Source organism: Ictidomys tridecemlineatus, chromosome 5, assembly GCF_052094955.1.
Source record: "Ictidomys tridecemlineatus isolate mIctTri1 chromosome 5, mIctTri1.hap1, whole genome shotgun sequence".
In the NCBI taxonomy this organism is placed as follows: domain Eukaryota; kingdom Metazoa; phylum Chordata; class Mammalia; order Rodentia; family Sciuridae; genus Ictidomys; species Ictidomys tridecemlineatus.
In genome coordinates, this window is record NC_135481.1 from 181,205,857 (window position 1) to 181,233,110 (window position 27,254).

Below are 27,254 nucleotides of genomic sequence, written 5' to 3' on the forward strand. Positions count from 1 at the left end.
CCAGTTCTGGAGGTAGCACATGGAAGAAGCTCAGTCTTTTCATCTGAGGTTTAAGTCTCTAAAATAAGGATAAAAATTCTACACGTTCATGGAAAGATTGAAAGTGACTGTAACTGAAAGAGTGAAAGTGACTGGTAACCTGAGAACTGTGATTCCTTTCAATTTGGGGTATACATCATTGTCAGCAGGTGTCTTCCCTGACATGTAAAAGGCCTTTTGGATAGAATACATGATTTCTTTTGGTACAGGATGACTAAAATTTTAGTATTAGAGTCTGTAGCATTTATTTCTAACTTTTTAATAGATGAAGAAATGAAGTAAGTATCTTGCTCAGGGTGACATGGTTTGCTTCTAGCACATCCAGAATAGAAAGCAGGCCTTCTTCCTTTGGGTACAGTGTCCCCTTCCATGACCCCTTCCATGTCTTGTTTGTTGTTAGATTTGAGTGCCTTTGTATTGGGAGTGGGGAAAATGGACAGAGTAGTCTGCTATTTGAGATATCCAGTTAGATAGGTAGGTAGCAAATGCTTGGTGTATGATATACACTTTGCTATGTAAACTGGGGATACTAAGAGATGTGAGACAAAATTCCTTTCCTCAAAAAGACTATAATCCAGGTGCTGGAGTTGTAGCTCAGCAGTAGAGCACTTGCCTCATACGTGTGAGGCACTGGATTCGATTCCTAGTACCATATATAGATAAGCAAATAAAATAAAAGTTCGTCAACAACTTAAAAAAATAGTTTTTAAAAAAGACGGTAGTCTAGTCAGAGTTGTAATAAAAATAAAAGTATAGTATCTAAAGCACCTCTGTGAAACAGAATTTTCTGTTCAGATGGAACTGTATCTACATCTGATGTGTCCAACATGGTCATCACTAGCCACATGTGATATGTGAAATATGACTGGTGCAACTAAGGAATTAAATTTAAGGAACTGAATTTTTAATTAAATAGTTTCCTATTCCTATAGATACTCTGTTGGACAGAGTAAGTTGAGGTTTCAAAGAGGAGAGCTGCTGGATGTGGTGGTACAGGCCTTAATCCCAGTGACTCAGGAGCCTGAGGAAGGAGGATTGCAAGTTTGAGGCCAACTACAACAATTTAGTGAGAACTAAATAAAAAATAAAAGGACTAGGAATGTAGTTCAGTAGTAAAGGACCTCTGGTTCAATTCTAGTACTCCCCCCCCCAAAAAAAAAGGGCTGGTAAATGGGGGCATGTGGGGTCTAAATATTTTCTTTGGGTAGACTAGAAAAAGCTATCTTTGGGGAGACATGTAAACAGAACCTGTCTTTTCTTCCTTTAACTTGAGTGTTGGATAAGATCTTTAATAGAATCTGGTACATAGGTGATTGCATTTTTTTCCAAGTTGCTTGATATTTGCCTTGTGGGGTCAGTGGGACTGTAGAAGAGATTATGAACTGCGGTCCTTTTGCATTTATTAGTCATTAAGTTATATGGATGAACTTGAATTCACCTGTGTGCCTTAGAATCTAGCACATTTCATTTATTTGCTCAATATTTTGGCACCCTATACCTTGTTTTTCTCAAGAGAAACAGGCATACCTTATAATGTGTACCTTGCATTTGTATGTCCCTGAGTATATTGACTTAGGTTGCTTATTTGATCTTCTTCTCTAAGTCACTTTAGGTAGGTATTCTCCCTGTTTTACAGATGAAGAAACTATGAAAAAGAAATGCCAAGTGACTTGTCCAAGGTCGTATAAGGAATGGAGTCAGACAAAAGGAAGAAGCATTGGACTTTGAACAAGAGTTGGAGTTTCTTGTTCTAGCTCTGTTGTTATTTGATGTAACCCTGAGAAAGTCATAGCCTTAACTTTTTTTCTTACCTAGTTCATTGCAATAAAATGAAGTAATATGTGAAAGTTCTTTGAAAACAACCAATTATACAAAGGTACATGAGATTTCCTGTAGGTTTCTTTTGTATTATGCTGCTTTCACTACTCATCACATCAGTTATTGTATTAATACTGCATTATGGTGTCTTATTGATTTCTCTCTCATCCTGAGTATGAAAACTTCTGGGCAGCCATTGTGCCCTATTTATATCTCCATATCTACATCTTAGGACAAACTGGATGCATAGAAAACATTTAGTAAGTGTTTAATGAAATAACTGATATGTGGATTTACCTCATAGAGTTTTAAAAAATTGTTCTCTGTAGTTAAACTTGAAGCTGCTTGGGAACAGGGATGTTTATTTACTATTATATTCTCTGTGCTTGGTGCATAGAATGCATGTAATAAATAGTGGTTGTATCAATTGATATAATTAATGTCAGGCTGTGGTCTTAGTATGTCCACCAGTGTATTGATTATTATGGTAATTTGTTATTTAGACTAAACTTACATGTTACTCTGAGGAGGTACTTACAAGCTGTAAGCTGTTCCCCGGCACACAGTCACCTGATAATAGAAACTTGCAGAAGGAAAACCTAGAATGGGTAGATATGGAGTTGAGAAGGAAATTAATGGATCTGCAGGGGAGCAATATCATCTTCCTGTATTCACTTCTGGAACACTAAAGGTGGCGACTTCTCTGCTAGCAGCTCAGGTTGACAGCAGATAGTCTGTGGGAGGAGATTTATCATTTGACTTCAGTTATGTCTTCATTTATCTCACCACAGTGACCAACTCTGCCCTTCCCCTCAGTGTATTAGCCACATTAGAGTTTGCTGTTCTATTGTCTCTTCAGCTTATCTTGGACACTTTTGTCAAATTACTTTAATGGAAATTCATTTCCTGTTGTATCATTCCTATGGTAAAATTAAACTTTTATTCTCTGCCTCCAGTTTGTTCCTATATATTTATTTTTCTTTTTTTCAGCATTGATTTTTTTATTTACAGGTTTGTGACTTGACAGCCCATCCCTGACCTAGTCCCTGCTTCTTCTACAAAAGCAATCTGAAATGGGGTTCTCAGTTGGCATGGGGGAGCCAGCACGCTATCTAGGCCCAGCCAAAGAACCTGGGGGAATAGTAGCTTTGAAACTCAAGCCACAGGCATTGGAAGGGAGGGAAGGAGGGCAGGACTTCTAGTTCAAATGGGCAGTGTGCTGATGAAGTAGACAAGGAGGCTTATGAGGTCTGTTCACCTTCCTGAGCCAGGGCCCCAAAGCTGGGGGAAGGAGTGGCAGAGCTGGGAAGGGACAAGTCAAAAGAGTTTTGGAGTTAGGTGAGGCCAGTTCAGGTCTTTCAAGCCCAGTAACCTCTCAGGACTCTATGTCTAGGAACACACCTCCACAGCCATACTTAAAACCCACCCACACCCACTCTATGTGCATAGAGGTCTGCAACAGCATTGAACCACCCTGGATTCCTAGGATGTCTCTGAATTGGTACCTAGCCCATGGGTCCATGGCAGTTGGAACTGCCAAGGGATAGATCATCTGCATTGTTGCTGATTGGCCCCTCACAGACTACGATTCAACTGATGTACACATTCACTGATTCTGACAGACATGTGATGTCATCTAGAATTCCTCTGGGAATGCTATAAAAGAAATGACTCCAGTGTTGTGGTCATGGTCCATTTTAACATCATGAAACTTAAGTGGTTGCAAAGGGTCAGGTGAACTTGGTCTCCAGGGTGTCTTCTTGGAGTTTGGCATCTGATTTGACTTTCTGCATCCCATGTCTATAGCTGGGTGAACCTGTACTCATCTCCCCTTCTATACATTTTTCTCCCATTGAGTTCTAGAAAGGTAAATGTAGGTGATATTGCTGGGTTGGGTTACTTGTAAATGGTATTACCGAGTCAGGTTACCTGACATTGTCATCTCTTGCTGTATACTGATAAACATTCTTGCTATCCTTGATTGAATGCTTAAAAAATGGTATATCATTCTGAGGTTCCTTACAAATGTGCCATTTTATTAACACAGGTGGTCTGCTAGCAGACCCAGGGTAAATGGATCAAGGCACAGCAGGATCCTACCATGGTGCTGTCCCAAGAGGTGGATATGGATATGTATATCCTTGCCCAGGAGAGCCTTGGCTGTGCGGCCGTCCTGGCTCCTAAAATTTATTATGTTCTCTGAGATCTCATATGTGTGTCTTTGGATAGCCTCAGCTGGTACAGCAAGAGGAGGTTCTTATTTGTATATTTAAGAGTAGGCTGGTGGGCTGGGGTTGCAGCTCAGTAGTAGAGCATTTGCCTGGCACATGTGAGGTGCTGTGTTTGATCCTTGGCAGCACATAAAAATAAGTAAATAAATAAAATAAAGGTATTTTGTCCATCTACAACCAAAAACAAATTAAAAAAAAAAAGTAGGCTGGCAATTGCAAAACTGGGCTAAGTGAATTCACCCTACTAAATCTGTTACACCACACTCTGCCCTCATCCTTTTATCCCCCCAATAGCAACAAAAATGAAGTTATAGGACCTGCATAGTTGAGATGTAAGCTTGGCTCCTGTGGCAAAGATGGGTCAGGGTGACTTCCAGGGTTCTTACTATGTCCTCCAGTACTGTTGTGCAGGTCTTCCTTTTCTTTTCTGAAATACTCATTTTATTTTCAGGGCAGCAGCATGTCATCCATAATGTGTGACTCTCTTTCCTCCCTCCTGAAGAATTATACTAATTCCATTACCAAAAGCAATGTGTGCATTTTATCTCAGATCAGAGGCATAAACTAAACCATAGAAGTTGTTTTTAAGCTCACATGTGGATTTAAAGAAAAAAAATTTTTGTAGTTGTAGATGGACAGAATGCCTTTATTTTATTTGTTTATTTTTATGTGATGCTAAGGATCAAACCCATTGCCTCACATGTGCTAGGCAAGCACTCTACCACTGAGATACAGCCCAGCCCCATTGTGGATTTTTTTTAAAAAAGAACTTGAGTTTAGTTTCCAGTTTTTCAAGAAAAGGATATTTCACAGAAATATTCAAATTCCTGTGTGTCTTGAAAAATTAAATTATCTTTTCTAGTTGGATTATCATTTACTGAATAGTAGCTGTGCCTTTTAATCAGAGCTTATATACTCCATTTTGTCATAGTGCCACCCTACCCACTTTACTGCTTACTACACTTAGTTCTTTCTTTATTTAAATTAGGTATATATGACAGCAGAATGCATTTTGATTCATTTTACACAGTTGTAGCACAACTTTTTATTTCTCTGGTTGTACACCATATGTGCAGTTATACATGTACCTAGGGTAATGATGTCCATCTCACTCTACCATCTTTCCTGCCCCCAACCCCTCTCCGCCTTTGCCCAATCATACTTCCTCCACTTTTCCCATGCCCTCCTCCTGCATTATGGATCAGCATCCATTTATCAGAGAGAACATTTGGACTTTGATTTTTTTGGGATTGGCTTATTTTGCTTAGCATGATATTCTCTAATTCCATCCTACACTTAGTTCTTTAACTGGTGGTTTTCAGTCTTCACAGATCTAATACTTGGTAATGATTTCTGGTTTTTAATCATGAAATTAATAGATAATGTCTAATGTACTGTCTTCCAGAATTTTTAAGAAATCAATGGAACTCTATTACAAATGAAAAACATAAATTATTGCCTTTCTAATACAATTAGAATTTCAGCAAAAATACTCAGGGACAACTATACAAAAGAGCATAATAAAGTTGCCAGATGCTCATATGTATAAGCTGAGAAGTAAGACAGTATTATGATACTTTTTCTGAAGTTTGACATTTTGAAGTACAGGCTAAAGAAGTATACATATAGTTCCTGTGATTGTGTTTCTGACAACAGTGTGTGGTATTAGCAATTTATTCCATGAATGGCATGGCCATTGGGGATAGAATTTTCCTAGAATGATAAATTATTACTAGACAATGTATTAAAATTTATTTTGTATTTATATGTAAAATTGAGTTGAATTTTGATACTTAGTTAAGAACAGTGATTTTTCTGGCAGATGTTTAAAAGTCATGTGAGATGTAGTATAATTGCTCATTGTGCAGGACTGCCTCATGCATTGCAGGATGTCTGGATTTCCTGAATGCCTGAAAATACCAACAGCCCACCCAGTCATTGTGTTAACCCGAACATACTTAATATTCTCATAGTGCCCCCTTGAGGGCAGGGTTTTTCTATTAAATATCATTGACCTTACGTTTTGAGTATGTTCTTATTCCTAAACAGAGTTAAGTTTTACTGCTTGTTTTGGTAGTTTAATAGGTACAAAAAAAAATACCTTAAAGTTACTTTACTTTGAACTTCTTTGATTTCTTTATGTTTGTTTCTGATGTTTATTTTCCTTTCATTGTTTTTTTAAAAATATTTTTAGTTGTAGCTGGTTGCAATACCTTTATTTTGTTTATTAGTTTTATGTGGTGCTGGAGATCGAACCCAGGGCCTCACACATACTAGGCAAGTGCTCTACCACTGAGCTACAACCCCAGCCCCCCTTTCATTGTTTTACTTAATATGCTTGTGACCATAGTCCAGTTCTTTGTCTTAATGTATTATTTTTTCTTTTTAATATTTTATTAAAATATAGCACCTGTTTTTCTGATATGTACCTTTCAACATTTCAATATTGGGTGCCCGTGACTACTTTTTCATTGTAGTCTTTCTCTAACTTTCTATTTACAGGTTTCTTGAGAGCATTTATTTCAGCTGGGTTGGTAGTGCATGCCTGTAATTCCCAAGGCTTGGGAGGCTGAGGCAGGAGGGTTGCAAGTTCAAAACCAGTCTAAGCAACTTAGCAAGACCCTGTCTCTAAATAAAATATAAAAACGAATGTAGCTCAGGCTTCAATCCTTGATACCAATAAAACCTCCCCAAAACCCAAAAACAGCATTTATTTCATTTTCTTACATTCAGTCATTTAAAAATTATTGTTTAGAGAATGGAAATGTATTACATTTAAAAACTTTAAAAATGTTTTGAGTAGGGTAGAATTTAAGAGCTATTAATTCTGCTTTGATTGGTCTTTTGTAGAGTTTTTAAAAGAATGATACTCCATTCTTCAGATTTGGAGGAGTGGTAGCCATTTCTTTTCTTTTACAGTACTGGAAATTAAATCTAGGGGCTTATAGGCAAGCACTCAACTGCTGAGCTACATCCCTATGCCTAGTAGCTGTTTCTTAAAAAATGCATATTCATAGACTCAAGCCTAAACCTACAGAACCAAAATTTTCTAGAAATGGCGCCCAGGAATCTGCATTTCAACTAGAGTCTTCTAGATGATTCTTGTGTGTACAGTGGAGTTTAAAAGCTAGTTTAGCTTTTTCAATCCCAAAAAACCAAAGACTGAATGTTTTCTCTGATAAATGGATACTAATCCATAATGGGGAGGGGCATGGGATGAGTGGAGGAATTTTGGATTGGGCAAAAGAGGGGGGCATGGGGATAGGAAAGATGATGGAATGAGACGGACATCATTATCCTAGGTATATGTATGATTGTACAAATGGTGGGACCCTACTTCAAGTATAACCAGAGAAATAAAAAATTGTGCTCCATTTGTGTACAATGAATTGAAGAGCATTCTGCTGTCATGTATAACTGATTAGAACAAATAAAATTTAAAAAATATTTTTATTAGTTATTGATGGACCTTTCACATGCTAGGCAAGCACTCTACCACTGAGCCACAACCCCCCATAATAAATAAATTTTAAAAAATAAAAAAGAAAATATATTCTCAATCCCTCTAATAAGATTTCTCCAGGAAATATAATATTTGCCATTTGTTTTACATTTTTTAGCCTCTATGTTAATGCAAATAAATAAATTAATTAAAAGTGTAAAAGAGCTAGTTTGGCTTTTTATTTTATTTATTTTTTCCCTCTTAAATTTTTCTCCAATAATATATTGTTTGGAATAGATAAATATTAATTATTCTTTTAATATTTGGAAATCATTCAGCATTTATTTTTACTAATAATTATCTTAAAACAAGTTGATATTTTTCAATTTTTATTTGTATGTGACATGTGAGCTTGAGACATTCATTAGTGGAATAGAGGGAATATTGTGCTGATATCTTCCTTTTCTCCCATTGGTAAACCTTGACATGGTCTAGCATTTATTAATTATCCACTGTGTGTCAGGGACTTCTCAAGAATTCAAGAGTTAAGGTTCCCACTCAGAAAAGCCTAATGTTAGCCAGGTACAGTGGCACATGCCTGTAATCCCAGTGGCTTGGGAGGCTGAGAAAGGAGAATCGTGAGTTCAAAGCTAGCTTCAACCATAGTGAGGCACTAAACAATTCAGTGAGACCCTGACTCTAACTAAATAAAATACAAAATAGGGCTGGAGATGTGACTCAGTGTTTGAGTGCCCCTGAATTCAATCCCAGTACAAAAAAAAAAATTATAATTTTTTCCCAATTTAAAATAATCAACAATAAATAAAATATTGCTTAGAATTCTAATTAAAATTCTAATTCTATCACCTTTTACTGTTAATGTCTACAAACACTCCAAGCTGTAGCCACAAGTAACTACTGATGATTGCTCAAACCCAACAAATTCTTTCACACCCTATGTAACTAACTGTTCATACTACTACTGCTAATTGAAAAGCCATCCCTGAGTTGGGATTAGTGCCTCTTTGTTGCTGAGGCTGGCTTTGAACTCGTGATCCTTCTGTCTCAACCTCCTGAGCAAAATTATAAATTTTATATGAAAGAATAATTAACTGCCTTGAATAACTAATAAACTTGAAAAAAGAACAGAGTAGAAGGGATTTCCTTTCAAGATATTGAAATGTTTTATGTTCTTGGCATAGTTGAACAGAATAGTCATAGATTCTAGTATAAATGAGAATTTAATATATGACAAAATTGGCATTTCAGTTCAGTGAAATAAGGACATAATTTTTAACAGATGATACTGGCACAACTGTGTATTGAGGAAAAAAATAAAATTGAGCCTTTCCTATACTTGTAGGAAAGTAAATTCTATCACTTATAGAAGTAAATTCCATATGAATATAAAACTAAAATGTGATAAACCCCTTGATGTCTTGCAGGGAAATCTAGGACATTACATGTACTCATTAGGGTGATGTTTTCAAACTTCTTTACCACTACTGATAATATGAAATGTATTTTACATTGTGACCCAGAACATAACACATTTGTAAAAATATGAAACAAGTTTCACAGAACATTGCTTGCCTTTACTATGTGTGATGCCCTTGATTAATGTCCTCTTCCATATTTTTAAAAGTAGAAATATTGCCCATTTTATTTATTTCATGATCCACAGTTTGAAAAACATTGGTAGAGGGAGTAGGGAGTAGAAACCTTTAGAACCAGAAATTGGGGGCTGGGGTTGTCACTCAGTGATAGAGTACTTGCCTAGCACACTTGAGGCTCTAGATTCAATCCTCAGCAATTTTATTTATTTATTTTACATAAAAATAAATCAAATGAAGGTATTGTGTTCAACTGCAACTTAAAACAAAAATCCAGAAGTTGTAAAATAAAAGTAAATACTTGGCTAGAACAATGAAATTTTTATCTCATACCTATCAAATTAGCAAATTTATAAATAATGCTGATTCCTAGCAGGAAAAGATTCATTGATTCCTAATGTATATGGGAGTTGCTACAGCTTTTTTGGGGAGCAGTCTGGCAAAACCTTTTCACATTAAAAATATATTTACCCAGGGCTGGGGATGTGGCTCAAGTGGTAGCGCGCTCACCTGGCATGCATGCGGCCCGGGTCCGATCCTCAGTACCATATACAAACAAAGATGTTGTGTCCACCGAAAACTAAAAAAAAAATATTGAAAATTCTCTCTCTCTCTCTTTCTTTTTTAAAAAAATATATTTACCCTTTGATCTAACAGTTTTACTCTTTGAGAACCTATTCCATAGAAATAGAAAGGCTACTCTTAAAGATACATGAACAACATGTTTATTACATCATCATTTTCAGATGACAAAAGAATAAAAGGAAATGATGCAAATGTACATTATTAGAAACTGGTTGAATAATTTATGCTACACCCGTACCATGGACTGTTACACAGCCAGCAAAAAAATCTTATTAGTTGATAGAATATTCATGAAATATTTACTATTGAATGGAGAAAATAAAATTTAAATACCAAAAAAGTGTATAATCCTTAGATGTGTGTGATATAAATTATTTTAATGTGTTTGAGGTAGGGTGGAGCAAGATATAGGAGAAAGTATTAAGTTAACATGATCATTCAGGGAAGTAAATTATTTGGACAGGGAATAAAGCCAAAATAAAAATGAAAGGGTGAAAAACCACACTAAAAAATCTCTGTAATAAAATATCCTTGTGCATTTATATAAGAGACTATGTATTGTATATGTACATTATACTGTATATATGTTATATGTATATTGTATGACATCCATATACGTGTGTATATATGTGTTAATAAAGAAGAAAAATGTGTGGGAATAAGTTATCTTCTGATAATGATGGCTGCCAATCAGAGCTTTCCTTTTTTCCCCATTTCTAAGAGTGCTTATTTCAGGGACGTACCAGGATATTCTTAGGAGAATTCCTTATAAATCATAAGGAACCTGAAGCAATTTCAGTTGTCAGACACATCCACTCTTCCATTAAATTATAGGTACCTTGTTAGATAGTGGTCTTTTCCTCCTGCCTTTTAATTTGCAGGGACAGATTCAGAGGAAGGCAATCAGAAGATCCTCATATGGTTGCTACGCCCGGAGTTTCTCAGACTCCAAAAGAAGCTGAGTAGTTGAGTAGGATGATAGAGGAGAGAGAAAGTGATGGGTTTCTGTAAATGGAACAAAGAAAGAAAGGTAGTTTGGGACTAGACTGTGAATGACATTGTCAGGCTAAGGAGTTTGATTTTCATTCTGTAGACTAAAGATTTGCAAATGCCATATGCTCTTGAAAAAACACTAATATTTAGTGAGCTGGAATGAAGTTTTGCAGATAAAATTAAACAATGCTAGTCTCTTCTCACTTTGAAGAAGAAGTAGCTTAAGGGGTAGAACTTTTCTTAATATATATATTTTTTAGTTGTTGATAGACCTTTTATTTGTATGTAGTGCTGAGAATCGAACCTAGTGCCTCAGGCACAGTAGGCAAGCACATTACCACTGAGCCACAACCACAGTCCCAAAGGGGTAGAACTTTTTTTTTTATATAAATATCTTTATTTATTTTTATGTGGTACTGAGGATTGAACCCAGTGCCTCACAGGTGCGAGGCGGGCACTCTACCACTGAGCTATAGTCCTAGCCCCCCCAAAGGGGTAGAACTTTTAAAAAATTCATTGTAACCTGTGTATTTTGCTTAAACTGTGGGCTGAGTAAACATTCAGAAAAGGTGATAGAAATGAGTTGAAAAGGACTCAACATTCTCAATTCTCTGAGTATGATTTCTATGGTTCTAGTATTTACATTGCATTCATACAGGTATGTTTTCTGCAACTAAAATTCCTCATTTGTATGGCCAACTTAGATATAACTTCATGGAGAGCAAACAGCATGTGCAGAAGCAGTACCAGCTGGGGAGAATGTATAGGATAGGGGGAGGCAGTATGTGCCATGTGTATTGGAGCCCAGCAGATTTAGGTTCAGTATCCAGCTCTACCCTGTTAGAGCTTTGGAGCTTCATGTAAGAAGCAGACTTATCTATGCTGTTGACTTTTTCATCTGTGAAATAGGCATAACATTATTGCATATTCATAAGGTTGTTTTGATGATTGCATGAGTAAAATGTAGTAAATATATAATAAGTGGCTGCCTTTAAAATGTTTTCTAAAGAATACTGTGAATTCCAGATATCTGTTACTGGAAATTTGAGTGATTTTCTTGCAAGAAATGAATTATTCTCAAAGAATTTGAAAGTCTAATTTGAGGATGTTGGTAGAAAATTGCAGGGGTATGTTTTTAGTGCATAATAGGAGCAGTTGTCTCTCCTTTATGGAGAGATGTTCCAAGACCTCTAGTGCATGTCTGAATCCTTGGGTAGTACTGAACCTTACAGGCTAGTATAGGCTCCACACTTTCTGGCACAAACATGTTGCTATTAGAGCACATTTTTCTGTTTATGTTTTTTATCCACAAATTTAATGCCTTTTCTGTCTTTACTAAGCACTTTTCATTTACTATGGCAGTAGTCTTTGCAGTTTGAAATCCAACAGTAAGACTAATATGAATTTCTTTTTCTTTCACAGTTTCATTGATAGACATGTCATTCTAATTATAGAGCTTAGTAACCTCAGCACAGGATTTTTTTCTCTTTTTCGGTCAAGGACTTTCCTTTTTTCACTCAAAGTGATCATTTCGTGGCTTACTTTTGGCATATCTGTGTTGCTAACACCACTATTCTTGCACTTTGGGACCATTATTAGGTAAAATAGAGGTTACTTGAACATAAGCATTGTATACCATGATAATTAGATAATGAAGATGGCTTCTAAGTGACCAGTGGGACAGGTAACACATACAATGTGAATATACTAGATAAGTGGATGGTTCACAGCCCAAGCAGGATGGGCTGGGATGGCTCAAGATTTTATCATGCTACTCAGGGTACCACGGTTTCTGAAAATTTTCATTTAATATTTTTGGACCACAGTTGACTCTGGGTAACTGAAACTGGAAAGTGAAACCATTGATAAATGGGGGCTGTGTTGCTCAAAACTGTTAACTAAAAAATCTGGGTCTGAGTGAAATCTTTTTGTTTCCTTTCCTATTTTTTTAAGAGAGAATTTTTTAATATTTGTTTTTTGGTTCTCGGCAGACACAACATCTTTGTTTGCATGTGGTGCTGAGGATCGAACCCGGGCCACATGCATGCCAGGCGAGCACGCTACCACTTGAACCACATCCCTAGCCCCTGTCTCCTTTCCTCTTTAGAGTACTTTATTCTCTGCACTCCGCTTCATGTTGTAAGGGTCCCAGAGCTGATCATTTTATTCCCCTGCACAGTGGCCATTTTCTCCAGGGCTTCTGAGGATTTTTTGGAGAAGTGCTCAGACAGTTGCTTCTCAGGGGTCTGCCTTCCTATTTCATCTTATCATGAGGTCATTTTGTGATATTCCCCAAACATTTAGATATTATTTTTTTCTGTTTTCTAGCTATTATATGTTTATGGTCTTTTTAAACATCTTGTCACCTAGAGTAAATTTTTTACTAATTTGCAGTAGTATAATTTGACATTCATTTCTGTTTTGTCTTTTCAGGTGCCATTTGGTTAGTACTTTAGCGGCACGATGTACTCTGAGTGGAGGTCCCTGCATTTGGTGATTCAGAATGATCAGGGTCATACCAGTGTGCTGCACAGCTATCCAGAGAGCGTTGGGCGAGAGGTTGCAAATGCAGTGGTTCGTCCTCTTGGGCAGGCATTAGGCACCCCTTCAGTGGCTGGTAGTGAGAGTTTGTTAAAAACTGACAAAGAAGTAAGTGTTGATTCATTTCCTTCTATTATGTGAAAATATAAATTTGCTACTGAAAAGTTTATTTAATGTTGATTTTTAAATGAAGTTCTGCCCAGTGTTCTGTGACTTCTCAGTTTTGATCTTTTTGAGATTGAGGGGTGGGGTTTGGAGTTTGTAGAGATTATAAGGAATGGATTTTACCTTTTATTACTGGGGCTTTCAGCTAGCCATGCCCAATTCTCCACTTGAGTTAAGTGCCCAAGACAGAGACTTGAATGTTAGATTTTTTCCCCTAATTTCTATTTCTGGAAGCCCTCATCCCTACCTCCAGATACCCCCTGACTAAAAGCCCATTTTACATCAAATTTTCAGGCTACATGTATGGCTGAGTTTGAGCTCTTCCATCTTCTCAGTCCTTGGCTGGCTTCCAGCTTTAAGAGTGCCATAGAAACTGGGTGTGGTGGTGCACACCTATAATCCCAGAGACTCTTGAGGGTGAGGCAGGAGGATTGCAAGTTCAAGGCCAGCCTCAGCAATTTAGCAAGACCCTATCTCTAGTAAGATATTTAGTGAGACCCTATCTTTAGTAATATAACCGAGTGGTAAATCACCCCTAGGTTCAATTCCCAGGACCAAAAAAGAAAAAGAAAAAAAAAAAAAGACAAGAGTGTTATAGAGCAGATGAGCTCTTCATGTTGTAAGCCCAAGTCATGCTTGCCATTTCTAAAGATAAAGGACTCTTGGAGTAGTTCACCTTGGAGCTTGTCCTCTGTTCTTGGGTGTAGGGGATTGGATTAACCTCAGTGGAAAGTGATAAAGGAGTCCCAAGAATGGGCAATTCTGTAGGATCTTGCTAGTATGAGATTTAGCTAAGATGTGCAATTAGAACTTTGTCTCCTTGAGGAAACTCATGCAACCTTCAGGCTTTAGGTGTACCAAACCCTTTACCAGTTTCTTAGATCCTTTTTTCCTCTGTATGTTTTGTTTTGTTTTTGGTACCAGGATTAACCATTGAGCCACACCCCCGACTCTTTTTTTATATTTTATTCAGAGACAGAGTCTTACTGAGTTGAGAAGTACCTTGGTAATCTGCTCAGGCTGGCTTTGAACTTGTGATCATCCTATCTCAGCCTCTGGAGTTGCTGGGATTACAAATGTGCACTGGCACCTCCTTACTTTTTGATCTTTCATCAAGGACAGATTAGACTTAGATATGAGGTGAAAGCTTGCGGCTTTAGAGGCAGTTTGTTGATACTCTTGGCCGTAGACCACTAAAGGGTGAAGTCCCTCAGTTAGAGGAGCATTTTTCTCTCACCAAAGGCTCCTAGACTTACCCCTTAGCACAGGCCCTGGCACACTCCTTTGGTTGTGGCTATGACCCCTTGCTACCTTCCCATGGGAAGAGATGGCATGTGGGTAGATAGAGGCTCCCTAGTGTAGCCCTTGTTTATTCTCCTTTCCTACCCTCTAGAGGAGATGAGAATAGTTCTTAAATACTGTATCTTCTAGAATTATACAATTCAACTACTGTGTGAAGATATTACCAAAGATGTCTTCTCCTTTTTCTTTTTATCTGATATTTAGTGACCTGCAACTTCCTTTAAGATCTCTTGTGTTGCTAAAACCTGACACACCACTCCTAATTTGTCAGCCACTCCTAATTTGTCGCAGCTTCACTATGTTGCTCTATTTATTGCTGTTAAACCATATATTTTCTACTCTGAGCCTTTGTAGTTTTTGAGTTTAAAACATGTTATACACGTATATTTCTTTTCATATTTAACACTAATTTTAGTTTTAAGTCTTTTCGAATCCTGAATTTCTGTCCAAAAAGCTGGCCACTGTTTTTATCTTTATGATAGCTACATATGATCAACATGTAATCTGTTGTTAAATTAAAATTTTGGGGCAGGGGCTGAGGTCATAGCTCAGTGGTAGAGCTCTTGCTTAGCATGTATAAGGCCCTGGGTTCTATCTCTAGTACTGAAGAAAAAAAAAAATATTGGCAGGGCCTTTGGCATACCACTGGATGGAACCTTTTTTTGAAATATCTTGGTGTAGTAATCCATTGTGATTCTCTCTTGATATCTTGACTAGTTGTACATCCAGGTATTTCATTATCTTATGGGATATATGTCTCCATCTTGTCATAAGGAAATTTCTTGCTAAAGCCCAGATACCCCTGTACCAGAGAAAGATATTAATTAATTAAGAATAGCTTCAAATTTCTAGTTAGAAGACCAGGATTCGAGTTTTTTTTAATATTTATTTTTTTAGTTAACACCTTTATTTCACGTGTTTATTTTTGTATGTGGTGCTGAGGATTGAACCCAGGGTCTCACACGTGTGAGGCGAGCGCTTTACTGCTGAGCCACAACCCCAGCCCAGGGTTCAAGTTTTTAGTTTCACCATTTACCAAACAGTGATGGACTAAATTGCTTAAACTTGCTAAACTAAAGTTTTCTTTCCTCTCTCTCTCTCTCTTTTTTTTTTCTTTCTTTTTGGTACTGGGGGATTGAACCCTGGGGTGCTTTACCACTGAGCTATGTCCCCAGCCCTTTTCTTTCTTTCTTTCTTTCTTTCTTTCTTTCTTTCTTTCTTTCTTTCTTTCTTTCTTTCTTTCTTTCTTTCTTTCTTTCTTTTTTTTTAATATTTTGGTTTTTAGTTGTAGTTGGGCATAATACCTTTATTTTATTTTATATTATTTTATTTTATTTTATGTAGTGTTGAGGATCGAATCCAGCACCACGCATGTGCTAGGTGAGTGCTCTACCACTGAGCTACAACCCCAGCCTCCACTTTTTCTTTTTTATCTTGAGACAGGGTCTTGCTAAATTGCTGAGGGTCTCTCTAATTTGCTGAGGCTGGCCTGGAACTTGCAGTTTTCCTGCCTTAGCCTCCTAGGTCAATGGGATTACCTGTGTACCTTACTATGCCCCGTTTCAGTTTTCTTATGTATAAACTGAGAACAATTACCCTCTCACACAGGGTTAATATGATAGTTAGATGATTTTTATACAAGTGGTTTATAAATTGCAAGGACTTTACAGTTGTTAGCTCACAGGAATCCTAATTAGTAAAGAAATGAAGCTTGTCTGGCATGACTTGATTTTTTTTTTAGCAGATTGGTTCTTAGTGATTATATTCCCTTTTTATAAGTGTTCACTGATCATCTACTTAAATTGGTCCCAGAATTTTGTTTGGGATTCCCTTAAATATTAAAGTCTATAGTGTCTGGAATATAGTATCCTATTCTTTTCCAAATTGGGGTATTTCTCCTTTCTCAGAGCATTGCATCCACTCTTTATGACTGAAAACAATATTTTACCAGTCTCTTGGGCAATTTTAGCCCTTAGTATGTAATTCAGGGGGGTCAGGAGGCTGGGACTCCTTTAGTACAGCCAAGTGCCTTGTTAAGATCTTACCCTCAAAATGAATCTAGTTTTTGTGTGTAACTATAATGCTCCAATAAAAATGTTTTAAAAAGATCTTACCCAACTCCAGACCCTTCACACCTACCCATTTTAAGTATTGTTTTCTTTGGCAGAGAAGACGGTTGTAAAACAAGAGCCCTTTTCCTTCCTGTCATTTGCTCCTATTACTGTTGTATAATCTGGAGATGGAATGAGATTGAATTTATGTATCTGATTTCATAAATGATACATATTCCTGTGGCAAATTAAATAGAGAAAAAAATCTAAAATTTTCTATTTTTGTGCTTCCAGTATTTATGGAAAATTGAAATGACTTTATTTCACAGAGGGAACAGTAATAATGTATAAAGGGTAAAAATAATTTATTTTCAGAGCCAATTGCAGTGGCGGATTCCTGTAATCCCAGTGACTTGAGAGGCTAAGGCAGGAGGATTGTGAGTTCAAAGCCAGCCCCAGCAACTTATCGAGACCCTGTCTCTAAATAAAACATAAAAAGGGATGGAGATGTGGCTGAGTGGTTAAGTGCCCCTTTGTTCAATCTCCGGTATAAAAAAAAAATTTTTTTTTCTTCTGAAATCCTTTGGCTTGGGAAATGTTATATGTCTGACACCTGAAAATTGTATTGTCTAGAATAAATTTGATATATATATTGAGATAAGTATAATATCAATTTAGAGGTTTTTGGCAATAAAAAAGCTTATCATTTTAGTCTCCTGAGATATAGATAGGGATATATAATAATTCTATATGGATATTTTCTTTTGTTTAGGTAAAATGGACCATGGAAGTAATTTGCTATGGACTGACCCTTCCACTGGATGGAGAGACTGTAAAATATTGTGTTGATGTGTATACAGACTGGATTATGGCTTTAGTGTTGCCGAAAGATTCTATTCCATTGCCCGTTATTAAAGAGCCTAATCTATATGTTCAAAGTATACTAAAACACCTACAAAATCTTTTTGTACCAAGGTAAGATATACCCGTCTATCTGGCTTATTATTTAGATCATAACAAAACATTCATAAATGTGGGCTGGGGATGTGGCTCAAGCGGTAGCGCGCTCGCCTGGCGTGCGTGCGGCCTGGGTTCGATCCTCAGCACCACATACAAACAAAGATGTTGTGTCCACCAAGAAAAATAAATAAATGTTAAAATTTAAAAAAAAAATTCATAAATGTTACTTTATTATATATAGAAGCTGATTTCATCATTAGTTCTTTGACCATTGACTTATTTATTCAGTTACAGAGTATATTAATATGAACCAGAAAGATGGGCTTATATAATGTTTACCAGGAGTTATAAATAGTTGTGTGTTCATTTTAAATGATTTTGGCTTTTCTTCTAAGATCTGATAACTGTTAAATATAGTGCTCAAAAAAACATATTTTTGCCTGACATAAGGCTTGTCTCCACTTGAGCTAAAGGCAACTAAGCCTTCTACCTTAAATGAATCTTCCCTGTGAGAAGATGAAGCTTAGAGAAAAAAAGAAAGAAAGCTTGAAATTATTATAGCCAAATTTATGATGGGCCTAAAGATTACTCTTGAAAATTTGTTACTATTTTTTTCCTATCTTCTAAGTAAAAGGTCTTAAATATCAAAATTTAGAATATCTGCCTTGTTTGTGCTTACATTTTTTTTTCCTGATTGTGAAACTATTATGTCTGCTGGGGTTGAAGGTACAGCTTAGTGGTGAAGTGCTTGCTTAGCATGTGCAAGGCCCTGGGTCCCATCCTTACTGCATGTATGCGTGCGCGCACACACACACACAGTTATTATATATCCTTATAATAGATTCTGGGAAATAAAGAAAAGAATGGAGAAGAAAGCATTAGTTGCCTGCCTATTTGTGAGTGTCTGTTTTCAGATATGTTTATGTCTGAAAGGGGCAGTGAGATTTTTCTCCTTTTGGAAAAGTTCTAGTTGGGAGAACCAGAACTTTGGTCTGTCAGATGATGAAGGACTTTGAATCACTCAAAAACCAACTTTCTGAATTTTAACTTCCTAAATTTAGAATGAAATTTGCTTTGGAAAATCCAAATTAAAGGAGACAAGTCTTGGCTGTGTGTAGTCTTCACCTTAATCTTCCAAGTCTCTGGGTGCACACCCAGAGACTTGGAAGACTAAGATGGGGAATTGCAAGTTCAAGGCCAACCTCAACAACTTAGTGAGAGCCTCAGCAACTTATCAAGACCCTATCTCAAAATAAAATAAAAAAAAATAAAAAAGACTGGGCCTATACCACAATGGTAAGGAGCCCTGTGTTCAATCCCTAGTACCCACCCCACCCTACCCCTGCAGGAACAAAACAAAACAAAAAAACAAGTTTCTATTAAGGACTTTGGTAATAGATTCAGGTTTAAACTTTTTACCTGTTAGGAAGTACAAGTTATAATCTGGCCCTTAACTAGATTAGCTGCTGCTAATTCTGTGAGTACTGCTGTTTAGTCAGACTCATAAAGTAAACATTAATTTAAGACTCCTTAAAGATCTATCCCATCATCATCTTCCCTTTGTCCTCTTCCTTTTCCTTCTCTCTATCACCTCACTGTCCACATCTCACTTTTATTGCTTCATTTTAATTTCAGTCTTGCAATGAGAAGCCTTCCCAGTTTCCAGCCACCGGCTCACAGTAAACACACCCCCTCTGAATTTGTAGGGTACTTCCTGTATTACTCTTGTATCTCAGCGTTTTGTTGCTTATCCTTTAAAATGTGTTTCCTTTTTCCATCTAACCAGCTTGAGAGCAGAAACCAAGTTGTCTATATTTTGGGTTTTCTACTGTACCAGATGCAGTACTAGTACTATATTAGGTGTGTATCAAAAGCCTGTTTCTTGTGTTTATTGACTACAAATGGAAGTAATAACAAGAAATGTCTCAAGAATAATTAGCAAGTTGTAGGCAAGTAGGTTGTTTTAAAATGTTATAGTTTTTAATCTTCCTTTCTTTAAAAAATGTTTTTAGCAGTAGATGGACATAATAACTTTATTTATTTTTATGTGGTGCTGAGGATCAAACCCAGTGCCTCCCACTGCTAGGCAAGTGCTGTATCACTGAGCCACAACCCCAGCCTAGTTTTAATCTTTCTTATTATCCCATTTAGAAGACCAATTTACTGAATTTTTTTCTTTGTCTATGGGATGATCTTATGAGTAGTATTGGTACTGTATCTCTTTCTTTGTACCTTTACCATTTCTCAGTGCTTAGTTACTTTGAACTGCTGGGAAAAAAATATCAAAAAACAAAAACTAATGGTCTTTGAGTTAATTGGGCTTTGTGTTTACTTTTCTTTTTGAGAAACATGACTACTTTATTAATTGTTCTACTATTTGGTAATTGTTTTCTCCAAAGTATGTATGCATAAGATTAATCCATTCTGAAAAGGCACTGAACTGAGTTAGCGTTCTCCTGGCCAATAAAGTTATATGAAGATTAGTTGAATATTTTATAGTGTTAAATATTGGGAGTTATGATCTAATCTTGGAAGTGTCAGTTTTAAAAAATTCAGAGCAAATTTGTCGTTTTACTTAATTGTTTTTACATAAACTGACTCTCAAAATATGGGAAACTGTCTTTACCATTTTGTTAGAAACCCAAGTCTGAGTAGATGTACCCTTTTCTCTTTTGCCCTTCAGTTTATTTGTTTGTTTTTCAAAATTAGTGAAAAGTAAGCCATCTTTAAAGTTGATGAGGGTTTTAATAGCTCAAGTGTACTGTGTTTTAAGAAATGTAAGGATATTCTAAAGCAATGGTCAGCAAACTTTTTTTTTTTTTTTTTTGTGAAGAGCTGGGTATTAATATCTTCAGCTTTGCAGGCCATGTGGGTGTTGGAACTAGTCAACCCTGCTAGTGCAGCAGGAAAGCAGCCATAGACTACATAAACAAAGGAGCATGGCTCTGTTCCAGTAGAACCTATGAAAGCACAGGGTAGGCCAAATTTAACCTATTGGCCATAGTTTCCTGGCTTCTGTTCTAAAATAGTTTTATTTAATACCGCAAGTTACATTTAAGAATATTGGAGGAAAGAAAAATCTCTGGTGTTTAGACTTTCTGCTCACTTTTATATAAAGATACTTTGTTTATCCTAGCATTAGGAATTTGGATCCTGCTCCTGAATTTAGGCCTTTTTTGTGTGTGTGGTGCTGGGGATTGAACCCAAATGTAGGCCTTTTGAATGAAGCTAACATACAGAAGAGCATTTATTTCCTTTCCTGCTACTGGAAAGGTACCTGGAAATAGTGAATAAGCCTTAAGTACCAGTGGAGGCATGTAGTATATTACTGCTAGTTTGGAAGAGTCAGCCCCAGGACCACTAGTGGTATTTTTATTTCTTATTGTGGACTTCCTCTTCTATGACTAGGTAAGGTTTGGGCTATTATGTAATTTTGTTTTGTTTTGTTTTTGGTACTGGGGTTTGAACCCAGGGCTTCTTTACCACTAAACTTCATCCTAGCCCTTTTTAGTTTTTATTTTGATTCAGGGTCTCACTAAATTGCCAAGGCTAGCCTTGAACTCAGCCTCGTGAGTCTGTGGGATTACAGGTGTGCACCGCCATGCCTGGCTACTATGTAATATTTTGTTCTTCTTCAAGTAAGCCACTGCAACAAAGATGAACTTGAGCCTCATGAATTTAAATGGACTGGATTCACCTCCAGCTGAATGTGGGATATTTCCTTGCTTTTTTGAGCTCTTGGCCCTTCCTAGGTGACTGTCTTTTCATTTTGCTTTAGGTTTGTTTTTTTTAAGAGAAAATTTAGTGGTGTCATTTGATTGCAATGTAACTCCAGGGTAAGTGACCAGTTTTCTGGGTAATGATCTGGAATCTGGGATTCTCTATTCTATTGTTGAGGAAGGAAAGAAGCACTCTTTTTTCCCCCCCTTTGGGGAATTTCTTGAGGAGGCTCTGAAATTCCCTACCCTGAATCAGGTATATTTCTGTCAGTTCTTTGTGACAAATCACAATATACAGAAACTTGGTTTCAGGGTTTTTGTTATTGTTGTTGTTTTAAAGTAATATTGTAGATTCTGTCTTGGAATTGAAATGAGAAATCTGGAGGTCAGCTCACTATTTGCTTATTTGCTCCTATTCTCAAAATTCTCAGGTGATCCACCTTGGGAAATGGGATGAAGGACTGGGATTTGGATTTTTTTTTTTTTTTTTTTTTTGTGGTGGGATCAAACCCAGGGCCTTGTGCATTAAAGCAAGCATTCTGCCAACTGAACTATATCCCTAGCCCCCTGGGGTTTGGACTTTTATCTTCCTCTTTAATCCCAGACACAATAATTTATTTTATAGATTGATCTCCTTCCCATGAAAAAATATAATCATGCAGACCAAGGAGAATTTTAAAACTGTTATTCTTTGGAGCTCCCATCATTGTTATTAGAGCAGATACTCATCTCTGAGGCAATTCTTACGTACCCCACCAATTTTGGACATTCCAATGGACCTCCCAGGCTCTTCCCTAGCAGACATTAGTATTAGAGGGCTTGTGAGCACTGTAAATCACATGCAGAATCCTTGTGATTGTGTGTGTATGTTTTTTTTTTTTTTTAAAGCACAAGGGCCTTTGTGCTTTAGTTAAGCAGCAAGAGTTGCTGTAGGTATTTACTTATTTATCCAAAACTTGAGTGCTGCTTTTAAGTACCAGGCACATTTTAGACATAGAGAATCTAGACGTAAGGTTTGCATTCTAGTATTCCCCTTTCTCTTGGAAGCTTTCTAAATTCTCAGGGAGTGGAAGGTTGTGATCCCAGAGTACTAACTGTGTAATTTAAATGAATTAGCTTTAAACTAAGGAGAGTATGCCTAGCACTGTCTGCTGATGCCTTCAGGGAGCCTCATTGGACTAGCTTGCTGTGTCTGTAAGCTGCCTGTCCTTCAGCTTTTGCTGTCTCTTCCAGGCTTGTCAGTGATGTCTGTCTGTCTTCTTCAGACAGGAACATGGCTCCAGTCAGACCCGACTATGCTTACAGGTCCTGAGAGCCATTCAGAAACTGGCTCGTGAGTCATCCATAATGGCCCGAGAAACCTGGGAAGTCTTACTGTTGTTTCTTCTGCAGATCAATGACATACTTCTGGCCCCACCAACTGTTCAAGGTTTGTTTTTGTTTTTTTTTCCTCATTTATTTATGAGCTCCAAATATCATTCACATTTAAACTCAATAAGTGATAGACTCATTGGGGATTAAAATTTTGGCATGACAGTTAGCAAACCATGATTTACTGTTCTTAGAAAGGAAACCTTCAAAGGCATAGTATGGCTAATGAAAATTAATTTTACCTTCAGTGATAATTTTGCTCATATAGGAAAGAACTCAGTGAATTTTGCACATTTGGGAAGGCTAGGACAGAAACTATTATTAGTGTGTTAGAACAGAGCTTATATAGGAAATTATGAACTAATTAAATTAAAGCCTATAGATAATTACCTGATGGCATAGTAGTTATCGAAGTCAACTCTGAAAACTTCACAGTGACAGAAGATAATTTGTTCAGCAAATGAAACTTCTAGAGTCTTAAGTGTTTTATATGAAAGTGTGACAGTATGCCATTCATTAGTTAGCCATTAAAAAAACCTCCGGTTTTATAAAACTTTGGAGTGCTTTTCAGAAGCCCTGTTTTGTAGGTTAAAGTACAGTGTACACAAACTATAAGTTCATGTTCTAGTTCCAGGCCTTTGTATCTTATTTATCTGTGTACTTTCCTTACTAATGTGTACAAATATGCCTTTGTTGTCATAAATATGTAGGGTCTAGGGAAACATCTAAAAGAAATCATGGAATTTTAATGTGGGAAGGGATCCCAGTATAGGAATACTCTGTCTGGTGTGGACAGTGGTGTCCAGTCATTAATTTATTAGCTCTCTGCTATTCACTCTCCATGCTTTTGATCTCAACAGCATGAGGCATACAATTCATCTCCTTCTGGGTTCTTTGTTCTTGGAACTTTGGTTTTATTCTTTTGAAATATGCATCTTTATTATTTCCTATACTAGTACCAACTTTGCCTTTTGGAGCTATGCAGAGTAAAGTCTACCATGGTTGTTCCGTTTGATCCCAGGGCTCAGAACAGAAAAACAGCTCTGTTTTCATGGTTAAGGTTCTGTACTATCCAGTCCCGGTCGTTTTGCTTCTTCTTTGTCTCTTTCTCCCTTAAAGGGTAGCTTTCAAACACCTGGGAACATCATATGGCAGTCTTTGGAGTTAGGAAGACCCGTGTATTTGTTTTGATTCCTTTTCTTATTGGCTGCATGAGCTTGGACAAATTACTTAAACTTCCTGAACCCAAGTTTTCTCATCTTCAAAAATGGGTATGGTTAATAATTGGTAATAGGTATTATGAATATTTATTCTGCAGAAATAATTTGAGGATTTTGTCAGGTCTTGAGTGTGGATTACTTGGCACAGAAATTAACTTCTAGTACTCACTGTAAGCACTCATTCTTTCCATTCTCCTTTGTGTGCCTATATCTCTTTTGCTGGAAGATTAAGATCTTCAGTAAAAACTAGCAGGGCAATTTTGAAAACTCTTTGGAGTAATTTGTTGGTGTTATCTATGATTTCCTTTATAGGAGCGCCCAATAGTTACTTCTATAAAATGGAGAAAATTAAATAGTTATTTGTAAATTAATATTTAACGTTGTAGTTATTTTAAATTAGTCTTCCCAAATCCATCAATTAAAGATTTTGCTGTAAAAATAAGTGTGCCAAAGATATGTTCTCTTTTTGTTGGTCAGGTAGCATTGCTGAGAATCTAGCAGAGAAGTTGATTGGTGTTCTCTTTGAAGTTTGGTTACTAGCTTGTACTCGGTGTTTTCCAACACCTCCTTATTGGAAAACAGCCAAGGAGATGGTGGCTAATTGGAGGCACCACCCAGCAGTGGTGGAGCAGTGGAGCAAGGTCATCTGTGCACTGACTTCCAGGTATGTCACTGTCTTCCTTCATCTGTCTATCCTTCTCTTTGCTTCTGCACCTTTCTGGGATTCATGGAATATACTTTAAAAGTCTAGATCTGTTATCATTGTGCTTTAGATATAAATTTGAGCTGATTTAAAAAACATGTATCAGTTTGGCTAGTGCACATCTATTCTAAAAAATCAGAATAATCAAGTATTTTTGAGAACCAGATAAATTCTGAACCCATTTGTTCCCCTCTCTTCATCAGTCACATGCTTTATGTTTTTTGGGCACTGGGTATTGAACCCATGGGTACTTACCACTGAACTACACCCCCAGCCCTTTTTATTTTTTATTTTGAAACAGAGTCTTCTTAAGTTGCTTAGGGTCTTACTGAGTTGCTAAGGCTGATCTTGATCTTGTTGTGATCTTTCTGCCTCAGCCTCTTGACCAAATTGTCCTCTTAAGTCTGATTATTAAAATATGCATGGTCATAATTTTAAAGAAAAAAAAACTATAGAAAAACATGACAGAAGGTTTTACCAGAAATTCTACTAAGTATAAATACATATGTATATATTTTTATGTTGTTTTACAGAAATGGGACCAAACTACATGCTGCTTTGTAACCAAAGTAGACAGTGTTTTTATGATAATAATTTTGCCTTTCTACATTTATATATATGTTACTCTCACTATTCTGTGAGCAAAATGTTTTCATTTTTTCAGACTTGTTTTTTTTTTTTAATTTCAACTGTACATATTTTAACACATAACTCTAGAAGATGAGGGTTCTTTCAAAAGCATAACTACAGTACCATTATCATACCTTAAAAGGTTGACTGTTCTTTAAAATCAGCTCACCATTGTTCCAGTTTTGTTGTATTTTTTTCTTTTTACAGTCAATTTCATTGAATTAGAACACAAAATTCAGACATTGCATTTAGTTGACATATGTTTATTAAATTTTAAACTATAGGTTTCCATTTATTTTTATTTCTTTGCAAGTTTTTATTCTTATTTTATATTATGAGGGATTGAACCCAGATGAGTTTTACCTCTGGTCTACATCCCAGCCCTTTTAATTTTTATTTTAAGATAGGTTCTGCTAAGTTGCTGAGGCTTGCCTCAAACTTGAGATTCTCCTGCCTCAGCCTTCTGAGTCGATGGGATTATAGGGATGCACCAGCACACCTGGCTCTTTGCAGTTTTCTTAATTAAAGAAACTGGATTGTTTGTCTTATTTACTGTTTCACTTTCTAGATTTTTCCAGTTATGTTGTCATCATGTTAATTAACATGCTTCACTTCTCCTGTATTTCTTGTATACTGGTAAATCTAGAGACTTGATCTGATTTATTTTGATGGGGGCAAGAGGTGGGAACAGATTACTTTGTAGGTGTGTTAAGAATCAGAAGGCAGACTGGTCTTTCTTTGAGTTAATTAAACATTATAACTTAAAGATGGTGGAATGAGATGGACATCATTATCCTAGGTACATGTATGACTGCACATATGGTGTGATCTATATTGTGTACAACCAGAGAAATAAAAAGTTGTGCTGCAGTTATGTACAATGAATCAAAATGCATTCTGCTGTCATATATACCTAATTAAAAAAAAAAACAAAAAAATTATATCTTTATCATTGTTTAAACCAAAAGATGAAGTTTTGGAATATTCTATAGATTCTGGTATATCATGGTAAATGTCAATATTGTAAATCTGCATTTAAATAATACTTTTGTTTATAAAAGCAATATATGCTTATGATAGAAAATTTATAAAATGTAGGGGGAAATATCATTTAAAGATAACCAATATTACTATTTTAATGTATTTTAAAAACATTCAGCGTTATTCTTTAGTATTGTTATCTACTTTTTTCATTTGATGTTGGATTCTTTTTACTTTAATTATATGTAAAAATATATGTTTTTTATTCTTATAATTCTTGAGATTGCATTTTAATGGTTTTATAGTTTTCCATCATATAATTGGAATTATAATTAATGTAATAATTCCTTTTTTTGGAAAAGTGTGTTCCATTATTTTATTTTAGAAATATTATTGATGTGAATACTTTATATAGTTTTCTTGTGTGTTCTGATTATTTTATTAAGCCATAATCCCTAGATATAAATAATGGAGTCAAAGGGCTTTGAAAAGTATTAATATATTTAGAATTTTACTATTTTACTATTAAATTAAATAGCTGAGTTGTTGAATTGAGTGACTTTGATGGTATACATTATAAAAGTTTATCATACTCTAAACTTCTAAATAATGAGATTCTAAACTTCTTATAAGGTTGTTAATATGAATTATGGCTTAATTGTATTGAAGAATTTACACTGAGATGGATATTTCAAAAATAACTTAAATAATTTGTACTATAATTTGCCTTATATAATTAACTCTATTATAAATTATAAATGTAATTACACACTATATAAATAACTACATAATTTATTACTTATAAGTGACATATAATGTAATTAGTAACAAATTAATAATTTAAAAAAGTATGTAGTTTTTGGTACTGGGGATTAAACCCAGGGTACTTT

The 27,254-nt window shown here is 36.1% G+C and overlaps 1 protein-coding gene across 7 annotated transcripts in view; it reads left to right on the forward strand.

Annotated features, from left to right (window-relative positions):
* The window catches only part of Ralgapb (Ral GTPase activating protein non-catalytic subunit beta), a 100,615-nt gene that overhangs the window by 2,643 nt on the left and 70,718 nt on the right, over positions 1 to 27,254 (forward strand). For 3 of the 7 annotated variants that reach the window (XM_013360564.4, XM_013360565.4, XM_078051770.1), the window contains exons 2-5: positions 13,155 to 13,370; positions 17,553 to 17,755; positions 22,725 to 22,888; positions 24,528 to 24,714. In XM_013360564.4, the coding sequence (XP_013216018.2) occupies positions 13,185 to 13,370; positions 17,553 to 17,755; positions 22,725 to 22,888; positions 24,528 to 24,714 (740 nt within the window). In that variant the 5' untranslated portion in view covers positions 13,155 to 13,184. Of the gene's footprint in view, positions 1 to 13,154; positions 13,371 to 16,073; positions 16,110 to 17,552; positions 17,756 to 22,692; positions 22,889 to 23,949; positions 24,102 to 24,527; positions 24,715 to 27,254 lie in introns of those variants that run through there. The other 4 variants (XM_078051772.1, XM_078051771.1, XM_078051774.1 and 1 more) reach the window with 4 other exon arrangements.